At 41.0% G+C, this 13,716-nt stretch overlaps 1 protein-coding gene across 1 annotated transcript in view; it reads left to right on the top strand.

Moving 5' to 3' along the window:
- Positions 1-13,716, top strand: part of LOC120063930 (low-density lipoprotein receptor-related protein 1B-like) — a 345,986-nt gene that overhangs the window by 311,082 nt on the left and 21,188 nt on the right. Inside the window, 5 exon segments of the mRNA XM_039014240.1 lie at positions 1,481-1,722; positions 4,467-4,690; positions 5,565-5,671; positions 6,773-6,889; positions 7,595-7,768. Of these exon segments, the coding sequence (XP_038870168.1) occupies positions 1,481-1,722; positions 4,467-4,690; positions 5,565-5,671; positions 6,773-6,889; positions 7,595-7,768 (864 nt within the window).

Raw genomic sequence — 13,716 nt, 5'->3', positions numbered from 1 at the left:
GTCCTGTTGGAATGTAAATCTTCGCCTTCACCCCAGTCTAAGGTTGTTTGCACTCTGAAGCGGGTTCTCATCAGGGATTTGCCTGTATTTGGCTCCATTAAATGTTTCCTCTATCCTTACCAGTCTCCCAGGCCCTGCCACTGAAAAACATCCCCATAGCACATCACCTGGTAGTGATGGTATAAGATGGGTGGTGAGCTGTGCCTGGCTTTTTCCAGACATAGCGCTTTGTATTTAGGCCAAAGAGTTAAATTTTTGCCTCATAAGACCACATCTCATCAGAGTTTGTCACTTGCCTTTTTGCAAACTCTAGGCATGCTGTCATGTGTCTTTTTCTCAGGAGTGGCTTCTGTCTGGCTACTCCTATAATGCCCAGATTGGTAAAGTGCTGTAAAGACTGTTGTCCTTCTGGCATGTTCTCCCATCTCAGCCAAGGAACTCTGTAGTTCTGTCAGTGGTCATTGGGTTCTTGGTCACCTCCCTGACCAAGGTCCCTCTTGCCCGGTTGCTCAGTTTGATCGGACAGCCAGCTCTAGGCAGTCTGGGTAGTTCCATATTTTTTCAGTTTCCCAATGATGGAGACCACTGTGCTTTTGGAAACATTCAACACTCTAGAAATTGTTGTATACCCTTCCTCAGATATATGCCTCATCACAATTCTATCTTGGAGATCTAGTTTCTGCTCTGACATGCATTGGAAACTGTGAGACCTTTTATATAGACAGGTGTGTTTCTTTCTAAATCATGTCCAAACAATTGAATTGGCCACAGGTGGACACCGATCAAGTTGTAGCAACATCTCAAGGATGACTAAGGGAAATTGGATGCACCTGAGCTCAATTTGGATATTCATAGCAAAGGGGTGTGAATACATATGTAAATTAGATATTTCTTTATTTAATTTTCAATAATTTAGCAAACATTTATAAAAACATGTTTTCACTTTGTCATTATGGAGTATTGTGTTTAGATGGGTGAGTGAAAAATACATTTAATACATTTCGATGTCAGGCTGTAACACAACAAAATGTGGAATAAGTCAATGGGTATGAATGCTTTCTGAAGGCACTTTTCCCATTTTAATGACATATCCCCTCTATCCCCACTATTCCTACTGATTGGCACCACGGGTAGTAGTAGTAATACATGACTGGTCTTGTTACTATGTGATTATGTATTATTATCCTGATCAACAAGGAACATGTGATATATGGGGGCAGTTTGTTGGACACATTCATCCTAGTTCTGGAATAAAAATAAAAATCTAAGTAGAATCTCCATCACAAATGCTTTTTAGTCCAGGTCTAGGCTTAATGTGTCCAGAAAACTGCCCAAGAATGTTAATATATGACTTGATTGCCATATATTATACTTTTTTGCTTGTAAATGAAATGATGCTGTCAAACTGTTGTTTAAAACCCCAAATGGAATTTAGCCACTTTTCATTTTTTTTGCATATTAATAACTCAACAACGGGCAGGACCAGAAGATCGAGTGCTCTACATAGCTAATGACACTGAAATCCGAAGTTTTGTGTATCCGTTTAACCAGAGCCATGGACACAAACTCCTCACTCGCATCGAGGACAATGCCCGCATTATTGGGATGGATGCTCTGTTACACCAACAAAAGGTTATCTGGGCTACCCAGTTTAACCCTGGTGGACTTTTTTACAAAGAAATCCTAGACACGAGTCAAACTAAAACTAATGTCGGAAACATAGTAAGTATTTCCAAAGGTGTGGTTAGGGTGGTTGGAAAGTCTACTTTACTTTTAAATGTACGATAGAGTTGTCCATTCAATGTCCACTTACTAATATCCACAGGATATCTACAGTTATGTTTAAGTAACACTATCACGAGATATGCATGTTTTTTTCTTTTCTAAATCCATTGAAGCTACAGTATATCTTGGTAACTGCATTTGAGCACAATTAATTATAGAATGATTAGCCGTGAGAGCGTGAATATAGCAGTGAGTGCTTGAAGATTAAATCTCATATAGTCACATATCTCATGTGAGCTAGAGTACAGGACATTAGGAAAGTGCCAAGCTCTTTCCAGGTTTTGTTTGAATTAAAGGTGAATAACAACACATTTTTGAAAAATGTTATATGTTCCTAACCCCCGCTGCCTTGATGTTGGACTGTCTGTCAATGTGCGCACCTCTCTCACTCAGGGAGACACGGTGGAGCTAGAGGGAGAGCTACGTCACAGGGTTATACAGCCCCCCACTCAGTGCAGTGCTAGATAGAACTTTATGGAATAAAATATAAACGTTCTGTCACAGCGAAAATACTAAAATAGGGAAATGCAATCGATTGGGAGATACGGCATAAGCTTTTATGTGAACAATTTGGGTCGCGGGTTCACAATTGTACCTTTTCTGAGATCCCGGCCAAGCAAGGAGGGAACAGCAGCCAGCTCATGCAACAACACACGCACAAGGGGCTCCCCAGAAACACTACACACTGGCAGTTTTCTAAATGGCCTACATTCAAAGTTAGCACATCACCCAACACAACACGCCTTTTACTATATTGTCAGAAGCATCATCAGACCTCGCTTAGTAGCCTATTTAATTTCTCTCTTTCAAAGCTCTGGAAACAAATCAGAAAATGCTGTGCTCTAAAGATGGCATCGTAGCCACACAATTACATAATTGTCAATCTGATCAGAAACACTGTGCCCACAACCTTTATCTCCTAAATGATGTCGCTGGTGTATTTTGTTAGAAATTTGAAATATATTGCACAATAGGCAATAAGGTTTTCCCCCGGTGCGAGTAGAGTACAACACACATAACAAGCTCGATAAATGTATACCGAAGAAAAGTTTCACCCACATTTAGATAAGAAAATATCCGCCTACCTTTCTATCATGTCAACCATCCATCCAAAACAAATAATTCCATGTGTCTGCCTTTTGTCTTGATAAACTTTCACATAGCCTATTCCATGATATGGGGTAATCCAATGAGCAACACCTCAGCTGTTGATTGCAGTGATCATCATTCTTGTATGCTATACATAATCAATATACGACTTTCACATGTAGGGTATTTGATGCAAGGGTATTTGATTTAAACATAGGCTATAGGAATACTTTTCAATAATGGTTACATTATGACATTCTTCTGCTTGCTCGAGGAAGGCAATTTGGCCCTGGCTTGCAAATTAAATCCCTGCATAGTTTTGTAAATGATTGCATTATTCTACCGATTTGAAAATGTAAATGTAGGCTAATAATCATTTTAATAATAGAATATTTGATCTCCCCCAATGAAAACTTGTACAGTGAGCATAAGTCGCATTTTGATAGATGCATGCATCAGTAGCTAGGCGATCTATTATATCTGCAACAGAAATTCATTTATATGTTTGCTGTCAGCTGGCTACTGTAGGAACATTACAATCGAATGACATTTGTACATAAATGAGCCTTTTAGCCCATATGTGTCATCCTATGAAGTGGATGTTATGTTGCAAACTCACTAGTCTTTCACTCTAAATTTAGTAGATATATTTTGGTGTATATATATATTTTGGTGTGTAGCCAACTGTCAGAGGGAAGATGGACAGTGTTGATTAGCAGGTGCAATTATGTGCCATGGGGTTACAAGGTAAAAGTGGGAGGCGGAATAAGGTCGGCTCCTTTCCTCCTTGCGTGGCAGAGAGACCATCTCAGAAATGGTCAAATTGTGAACCCGCGACCCAAATGGATCACATAAAATGTATATGCCATGTCTCACAATCGATTGGACTTGACAAATGTTGTATTTTTGGTATGATAGAATGTTTCTATTTTTTGTAGATTAAAGACATTACACAAAGTTCTATCTAGCGCTGCGGCTACTGGAAAGTTTTATAAATCTGTGACGTAGCTCTAGTTCTACCTCGCTCTCCCTGAGTGAGAGATATGCACGCTTTGACAGACAGTCCATCAAATAGTCAGAGGGGTTTATAAACATAGATACATTTTTGAAATTTGCCCTTGTTCCACTTTAATGCCATGAATGTCTCAGACGATTCATTTTTCTCATTTGTAGATATGGCTACTGACAAACTCAAAGAAAGCCAGTCAATTGTTTTACGATTAATGACACACATCTTTCAATGTCATTTGTAGATACTATTATTCAAATACCATGATGTACATTGATCTAAAGTTTGAGCCATTGTTGTCTCATTGGAAACATTACTGTATAGAATAACCTGATCACACGCAAGACTTCTTACACATTAAGCATAGGCTACTAAACCTTTACTAGCATCAAGTATTGGATTAGACATACTGCTATCATGTTTGATAGGGGAAAGAATAGTGAGTGCATCTAAATACGTCAATGGATAACACAATTCTTCACCTCTGAATGTTAAAGTTTATTTGCCATATTTAATACAAATACCTTGAAAGTCTTTTTCATGTTCACGCTTTCATGTTTACAAGCTCTGATTTTCCTTGCAGTGTTCAGACTTCCGTAGACCGAGGGATGTGTCTGCTGACTGGATTACAGGAAATATCTATTGGACAGACCATTCTCGGATGCACTGGTTCAGCTATTACACAGCCCACTGGACTAAGCTCAGATACTCTATAAACGTGGGCCAGCTCAGAGGGCCAAATTGCACCCGTCTGATAACTGACATTGCAGGAGAGCCGTACGCCATCGCTGTCAACCCACCGCAAGGGTAAGAGCATCCTTTTCATACAATGTTCAATTTCATCATTATGTTGTCACTTTATACCTTTTTGCTTTGTCATTATTTTGTAACTCTGCTGAAGGAAGACGGCTGTGCAATTTTGAAAAATGCATCCAAGATGGTTTCCAAAATGTGTTTTCTTTACTGATTTGTTAAGGCATACATATTTGACAGGGATTCCATAAATATATCAGTGATTCCAGGGATTCTATAAGTATAGACAGGGATTACAGGGATTACATAAATATATCAGTGATTCCAGGGATTCTATAAGTATAGGCAGGGATTACAGGGATTACATAAATATAGCAGGGATTCCAGGGATTCTATAAATATAGACAGGGTTTCCAGGGATTCCATAAATATATCAGTGATTCCAGGGATTCTGTAAGTATAGACAGGGATTACAGGGATTCTATAAATATAGACAGGGATTCCAGGGATTCTGTAAATATAGACAGGGATTACAGGGATTCTATAAATATAGCAGGGATTCTATAAATATAGCAGGGATTCCAGGGATTCTATAAATATAGCAGGGATTCCAGGGATTCTGTAAGTATAGACAGGGATTACAGGGATTCTATAAATATAGCAGGGATTCCAGGGATTCTGTAAGTATAGACAGGGATTACAGGGATTATGTAAATATAGACAGGGATTACAGGGAATCTATAAATATAGCAGGGATTCCAGGGATTCTGTAAGTATAGACAGGGATTACATAAATATAGCAGGGATTCCAGGGATTCTATAAATATAGACAGGGATTCCAATTTCTGTGCATTTAATCCCCTGATATCCATTAGACCAGATGCTATGGAGACCCAACAGGAAATAATTGTCTTTGTACCTTCTACAGGATGATGTACTGGACAGTAATAGGTGATCATTCTCATATTGAGGAGTCGGCTATGGATGGTACTATGCGTAGGATATTTCTGGAGAAGAACCTCAGGAGACCAACAGGTATCTACAGTACAGTGTCTCCTCATGTCACATTAGTATGTTTGATTTAGCTAACATACTGTACCATAGGATAACACTGTTTCACAACTGAATGAAGTGTGAAGACTGAAACAGTAGGGAAATGTCATTACACATACGCATCATATTTATCTGCTTGTATTTTCCAAGTCCATACATATCTTTTCAATAAGATGTGATGTTGTAGACTAGCCTAGTTCCAGATCTGTCTGTGCAGTCTTGTTAAAGGCAATGACTGTAGGAGTTGGGGATCTGGGACCAGGCTAGTTGTAGACTAGAGGATAAAGCTTTTTAAAATAAGGCCATGGAAAAAGTTAATGAATGTCTCTGACAGACCAAACCTGTTGTTATGGTCCTGGGGGAGACACTTGGTGCTGATCTAGTTTTTAAAGATGGTTTGGCCTCCTTTAATATCAGGGACCCATGAACTGTCCCGAGGTAGGGGGAATTCACAATCTGTGTAAAAACGCACACCCATTTAATCACCATGGCAACTTGGGTATTTTATCCAGCCAAACACATGATAGAAATACATAGTAGATTTAACACCAAAAATCTGTAATTAAAAAACAAACAAATATGCTGGTATATGCAGTACCAGTCAAAAGTTTAGACACATCTACTCAATCAAGGGTTTTTGTATAATTGTATAATAATAATGAAGACATCAAAACTATGAAATAACACATATGGAATCATGTAGTAACCAAAAAAGTGTTAAACAAATCCAAATGTATTTATATTTGACATTCTTCAAAGTAGCCACCCTTTGTCTTGATGACAGTTTTGCACAAACTTTTGACTGGTACTGTATATATCCTGTAGCATGATTCCATTTAAATGTTAATGACTTTCTCTCGGCTGCGTAGGAAGTGAGGTACCAAAAGGAAATAGATGAAATAACTGTCAGTTTATGCAGTCTATCCGCAGTTTATATGGAATGTTGACAGCTGCAATCCATGCAATTGTGTTCAAATATTTCAAGAATATTGTTTATAATCTGAATGCTCTCAATATGGCATCCATATTGATCTTTACCAAATTCATGAGGAAAATAAAGCTCGTTCTCTCATCCTCCCCCAGGTCTGGCCATCGATTACTTCAACCAACGTTTGTACTGGGCTGATCCTGAGCTCTCCGAGATAGGCAGTGTGAGATTGGATGGGTCGGACCCTCTGGTTGCAATCAGGGACAGACACGGTAACACCACCCCGAGAACAAAACAAAGATTGACTTTCCAAGCACATACCTGCTACTGATGTGATCGTTGTTTAATTTCCTCTACATTTTATCAACAGATTGCTACAATAACATAGTGTGTGCGTTTGTGTGCAGTGTTTCCCTTAGGAGTTTTCCAGAAACTGTGGGAAAGTTGCATGGGGGGGGGGGGGGGCAGGGTAGTGGCCGTGGCCAATGGCACGGTCTACCACCAAAATGTTTAGAGGCCCTCTTGGCCGCAGAGACAGCATTTTGTTCTTTTAAAGTAAATTTCCTGCAATTCTACACATTTTGTCATGGGGAGGAGAGAAAATTTTAGTTTTCAAGCTATTCCTGCAATTCTACATATTTTGCCAACGCTTATGCCGTGTTTGCATGCTATCTGAGTGACTCATACATTATAACAAAATCAATAGGGGCTCCATGACATGACAATTTTTATTCTCCCTGACTGTCTAGTTTTTATTTTGGTGATTGTTAGTTCTCAAAGGAAAATATATAGCTCCATTATCTTTTCTACATACTTTATATTTGGTTTAAGGCGTTTAAGTTTGCACTGAAAACCTTTTACCATCCCAAATAGGATTTTCTAAAAAACATATATTATTTTATTTTTTCACATGGTGTTCATGGTCATATGCTTATTTCCACCCTGCCTTCATTCTGTTTCCATGGCTGTGTTCCCAGGAATATCCCAGCCATACAGGATTGACATATTTGAAGACTACATCTACGGGACTGGGCTAAAACATGAAGTCTTCAGAGTTCACAAGTATGGCAAACAGCCTGTGGAGTTTCTCCACTTGGGTCTCGAGAAAACGACCAATGTCCTGATCTCCCACCGATACAAGCAGCAAGATGGTAAATATATCAAATCTACTGCTGTGTTTCAATGGGTATTTTAATGAATACAAATGTTAATAAGGGTCTTGGGTAATGCAGGGAAATTAGGAGGGTGATGTGCATAGTGAAAGTACCATTTGAATAGCCTTAAAGCTTAAATGGAGGCGGCAGGTAGCCTAGTGGTTAGCGCGTTGGACTTGTAACTGAAAGGTTACAAGATCGAATCCCTGAGCTGAAAAGGTAAAAATCTGTCGTTCTGCCCCTGAACAAGGCAGTTAACCCACTGTTCCTAGGCCATCATTAAAAATAAGAATTTGTTCTTAACTGATTTGCCTAGTTAAATAAAGGTAAGAAATGGAAGTATAACAATGGCAACTACCATGATATGCCAGTAACATGCCTAACATGATATTACAGTAACATGCCTTGTCCATTGCTGTTTTAGTTAGTGATTATTGTCTTATTTCACTGTAGAGCCTCCAGCCCTGCTCAATATGCCTTAGCTAACCCACCTGACGTCACCTGGTTTAATTGATGTCTCTAGAGACAATACCTCTCTCATCGTCACTCAATGCCTAGATTTACCTCCACTGTATTCACATCCTACCATACCTTTGTCTGTACATTATGCATTGAATCTATTCTACCGAGCCCAGAAACCTGCTCCTTTTACTCTGTGTTCCGAATGTACTAGACGACCAGTTCTTATAGCCTTTAGCTTTACCCTTATCCTACTCCTCCTCTGGTGATGTAGAGGTTAATTCAGGCCCTGCAATGCATAGCTCCACTCTCATTCCCTAGGCGCTCTCATTTGTTGACTTCTGTAACCGTAAAAGCCTTGGCTTCATGCATGTTAACATTAGAAGCCTCCTCCCTAGGTTTGTTTTATTCACTGCTTTAGCACACTCTTCCAACCCGGATGTCCTAGCCGTGTCTGAATCCTGGCTTAGGAAGGCCACCAAAAACCCTTACATTTCTATCCCTAACTATAACGTTTTCCGACAAGGTAGAACTGCCAAAGGAGGCGGAGTTGCAATCTACTGCAGAGATAACCTGCAGAGTTCTGTCTTACTATCCAGGTCTGTACCCAAACAATTTGAGCTTCTACTTTTAAAAATCCACCTTTCCAGAAACAAGTCCCTCACCGTTGCCGCTTGCTATAGACCACTTTCTGCCCCCAGCTGTGCCCTAGACACCATATGTGAATCGATTGCCCCCCATCTACAGTGAGGGAAAAAAGTATTTGATCCCCTGCTGATTTTGTACGTTTGCCCACTGACAAAGAAATGATCAGTCTATAATTTTAATGGTAGGTTTACTTGAACAGTGAGAGACAGAATAACAACAAAAAAATCCAGAAAAACGCATGTCAAAAATGTTATAAATTGATTTGCATTTTAATGAGGGAAATAAGTATTTGACCCCCTCTGCAAAACATGACTTAGTACTTGGTGGCAAAACCCTTGTTGGCCATCACAGAGGTCAGACGTTTCTTGTAGTTGGCCACCAGGTTTGCACACATCTCAGGAGGGATTTTGTCCCACTCCTCTTTGCAGATCTTCTCCAAGTCATTAAGGTTTCGAGGCTGACGTTTGGCAACTCGAACCTTCAGCTCCCTCCACAGATTTTCTATGGGATTAAGGTCTGGAGACTGGCTAGGCCACTCCAGGACCTTAATGTGCTTCTTCTTGAGCCACTCCTTTGTTGCCTTGGCCGTGTGTTTTGGGTCATTGTCATACTGGAATACCCATCCACGACCCATTTTCAATGCCCTGGCTGAGGGAAGGAGGTTCTCACCCAAGATTTGACGGTACATGGTCCCGTCCATCGTCCCTTTGATGCGGTGAAGTTGTCCTGTCCCCTTAGCATGAAAAACACCCCCAAAGCATAATGTTTCCACCTCCATGTTTGACGGTGGGGATGGTGTTCTTGGGGTCATAGGCAGCATTCCTCCTCCTCCAAACACGGCGAGTTGAGTTGATGCCAAAGAGCTCCATTTTGGTCTCATCTGACCACAACACTATTCACCCAGTTGTTCTCTGAATCATTCAGATGTTCATTGGCAAACTTCAGACGGGCATGTATATGTGCTTTCTTGAGCAGGTGGATCTTGCGGGCGCTGCAGGATTTCAGTCCTTCACGGCGTAGTGTGTTACCAATTGTTTTCTTGGTGACTATGGTCCCAGCTGCCTTGAGATCATTGACAAGATCCTCTCGTGTAGTTCTGGGCTGATTCCTCACCGTTCTCATGATCATTGCAACTCCACGAGGTGAGATCTTGCATGGAGCCCCAGGCCGAGGGAGATTGACAGTTCTTTTGTGTTTCTTCCATTTGCGAATAATCGCACCAACTGTTGTCACCTTCTCACCAAGCTGCTTGTAGCCCATTCCAGCCTTGTGTAGGTCTACAATCTTGTCCCTGACATCCTTGGAGAGCTCTTTGGTCTTGGCCATGGTGGAGAGTTTGGAATCTGATTGATTGATTGCTTCTGCGGACAGGTGTCTTTTATACAGGTAACAAACTGAGATTAGGAGCACTCCCGTTAAGAGTGTGCTCCTAATCTCAGGTCGTTACCTGTATAAAAGACACCTGGGAGACAAAAATCTTTCTGATTGAGAGGGGGTCAAATACTTATTTCCCTCATTAAAATGCAAATCAATTTATAATATTTTTGACATGTGTTTTTCTGGATTTTTTGTTGTTGTTATTCTGTCTCTCACTGTTCAAATAAACCTACCATTAAAATTATAGACTGATCATTTCTTTGTCAGTGGGCAAATGTACAAAATCAGCAGGGGATCAAATACTTTTTTCCCTCACTGTATCTTCAGAGCTCGTGCTGTTAGGTGACCTAAACTGGGACATGCTTAACACCCCGGCCATCCAACAATCCAAGCTTGATGCCCTCAATCTCACACAAATTATCAATGAACCTACCAGGTACAACCCCAAATCCGTAAACACAGGCACCCTCATAGATATCATCCTAACCAACCTGCCCTCCAAATACACCTCTGCTGTCTTCAACCAGGATCTCTGCGATCACTGTCTCATTGCTTGCGTCCATAATGGGTCTGCGTTCAAACGACCACACCTCATCACTGTCAAAAGCTCCCTAAAACACTTCAGCGAGCAGTCCTTTTTAATCGACCTAGCCCGGGTATCCTGGAAGGATATTGACCTCATTCCGTCAGTAGAAGATTCTTGGTTATTCTTTAAAAGTGCTTTCCTCACAATCTTAAATAAGCATTTCCCATTCAAAAAATGTAGAATCAGGAACAGATATAGCCCGTGGTTCACTCCAGACCTGACTGCCCTTGACTAGCACAAAAACATCCTGTGGCATACTGTATTAGCGTCGAATAGCCCCCGCAATATGCAACTTTGCAGGGAAGTTAGGAACCAATACACACAGTCATTTAGGAAAGCAAAGGCTAGCTTTTTCAAACAGAAATGTGCACCCTGCAGCACAAACTCCAAAAAGTTCTGGGACACTGTAAAGTACTTGGAGAATAAGAGCACCTCCTCCAAGCTGCCCACTGCACTGAGGCTAGGAAACACTGTCACCACCGATAAATCCACGATAATTGAGAATTTCAATAAGAATTTTTCTACGGCTGGCCAAGGCTCCCCCATTTCTCCTTCACCCAAATCCAGATAGCTGGTGTTCTGAAAGAGCTGCAAAATCTGGACCGCTACAAATCAGCAGGGTTAGACAATCTGGACCCTCTCTTTCTAAAATGATCAGCCGAAACTGTTGCTACCCCTATTACTAGCCTGTTCAACCTCTCTTTTGTATCGTCTGAGAACCCAAAAGATTGGAAAGCTGCCACGGTCATCCCCCTCTTCAAAGGGGAGACACTCTAGACCCAAACTGTTACAGAGCTATATCTATCCTACCCTGCCTTTCTAAGGTATCAAGTTAACAAACAGATCACCGACCATTTCGAATTCCACCGTAGCTTCTCTGCTATGCAATCTGGTATCCGAGCTGATCATGGGTGCACCTCAGCCACGCTCAAGGTCCTAAACGATATCATAACCTCCATCGAAAAGAGACAATACAGTGCAGCTGTATTCATAGACCTGGCCAAGGCTTTCGACTCTGTCAATCGCCACATTCTTATCGGCAGACTCAACAGCCTTGGCTTCTTTCTTTTCTCTGTATACAACAATGATGTCACTCTTGCTGCTGGTGATTCTCTGATCCACCTGTACGCAGACGATACCATTCTGTATACTTCTGGCCCTTCTTTGGACACTGTGTTAACAAACCTCCAGACGAGCTTCAATGCCATACAACTCTCCTTCCGTGGACTCCAACTGCTCTTAAATGCAAGTAAAACTTAATGCTTGCTCTTCAACCGATCGCTACCAGCACCTGCCCGCCCGTCCAGCATTACTACTCTGGAAGGTTCTGACTTAGAATATGTGGACATCTACAAATACCTAGGTGCCTGGTTAGGCTGTAAACTCTCCTTCCAGACTCACATTAAGCATCTCCAATCCAAAACAATCTAGAATCTGCTTCCTATTTTGCAACAAAGCATCCTTCACTCATGCTGCCAAACATACCCTTGTAAAACTGACTATCCTACCGATCCTTGACTTCGGCAATGTCATTTACAAAATAGCCTCCAACACTCTACTCAGCAAATTGGATGCAGTCTATCACAGTGCCATCCGTTTTGATACCAAAGCCCCATATACTACCCACCACTGCGACCTGTATGCTCTCCTTGGCTGGCCCTCGCTTCATATTTGTCGCCAAACCCACTGGCTCCAGATCATCTATAAGTCTTTGCTATTTAAGGCCCCGCCTTATCTCAGCTTACTGATCACCATAGCAGCACCCACTTGTAGCATGCGCTGCAGCAGGTATAGTTCACTGGTCACCCCCAAAAGCCTATTCCTCCTTTGGCCGCCTTTTCCTTCCAGTTTTCTGCTGCCAATGACTGGAAAGGTTTGCAAAAATCACTGAAGCTGGAGACTCATATCTCCCTCACTAATTTTATGCACCAGCTGTCAGAGCAGCTCACAGATCACTGCACCTGTACATAGCCCATCTGTAAATAGCCCATCCAACTACCTCATCCCCATACTGTATTTATTTATTTATTTTGCTCCTCTGCTCTCCAGTATCTTTACTTGCACATTCATCTTCTGCACATCTATCACTCCAGTGTTTAATTGCTACATTGTAATTACTTCGCCACCAAGGCCTATTTATTGCCTTTACCTACCTTATCTTACCTCATTTGCACACACTGTATACATACTTTTTCTACTGTATTATTGACTGTATGTTTGTTTATTCAATGTGTAAGTCTGTGTTGTTGTATGTGTTGAACTGCTTTGCTTTAGCTTGGCCAGGTCGCAGTTGTAAATTAGAACTTGTTCTCAACTAGCCTACCTGGTTAAATAAATGTGAAATAAAAACTAGCCTTCCTAGTTAAATAAAGGTGAAATAAAAAAATATATATATATTTTTTTAAACAATTGTAATGACAATGCACCAATGTAGCATTGATATTCTATCTGGTTCATCAACACAGACTGCAGATAACTGTGGGTCCACAGCCTGGATGGAAATGCAATAGCTCTGTTTCTTGAGCTAGTTTTTCATTTTCTCAAGTGTGGGACATGAGAGAGTCATTTCATCTCCCATGTTAGGAGCAATCAAACCAATATATCCTTCATCCTCTGGCTCTCCACTTCTCTTTTCACTGTAGCCCTCGGTTGCTATTTGTTATCTGTATCATGTTTAGAGTTGTGGAGCGTCAGACACTAAAGGGCAGCTGAACCGTTCCCCAAATACTCATTAGTCCAGCTTCTGCTTCTACTCTCTGTTTATTATCTATGCATAGTCATTTTACCTCTACCTACATGTACCAATTACCTTGACTAACCTGTGCCCCCGCACATTTACGGTACATTCTGTACCGGTACCCCCTGTATATAGCCT

Source organism: Salvelinus namaycush, chromosome 19 (assembly GCF_016432855.1).
Source record: "Salvelinus namaycush isolate Seneca chromosome 19, SaNama_1.0, whole genome shotgun sequence".
Lineage (NCBI taxonomy): Eukaryota > Metazoa > Chordata > Actinopteri > Salmoniformes > Salmonidae > Salvelinus > Salvelinus namaycush.
The sequence above is the reverse complement of the archived record's forward strand: the minus strand, read 5'-3'. Positions and strand labels throughout refer to the sequence as shown.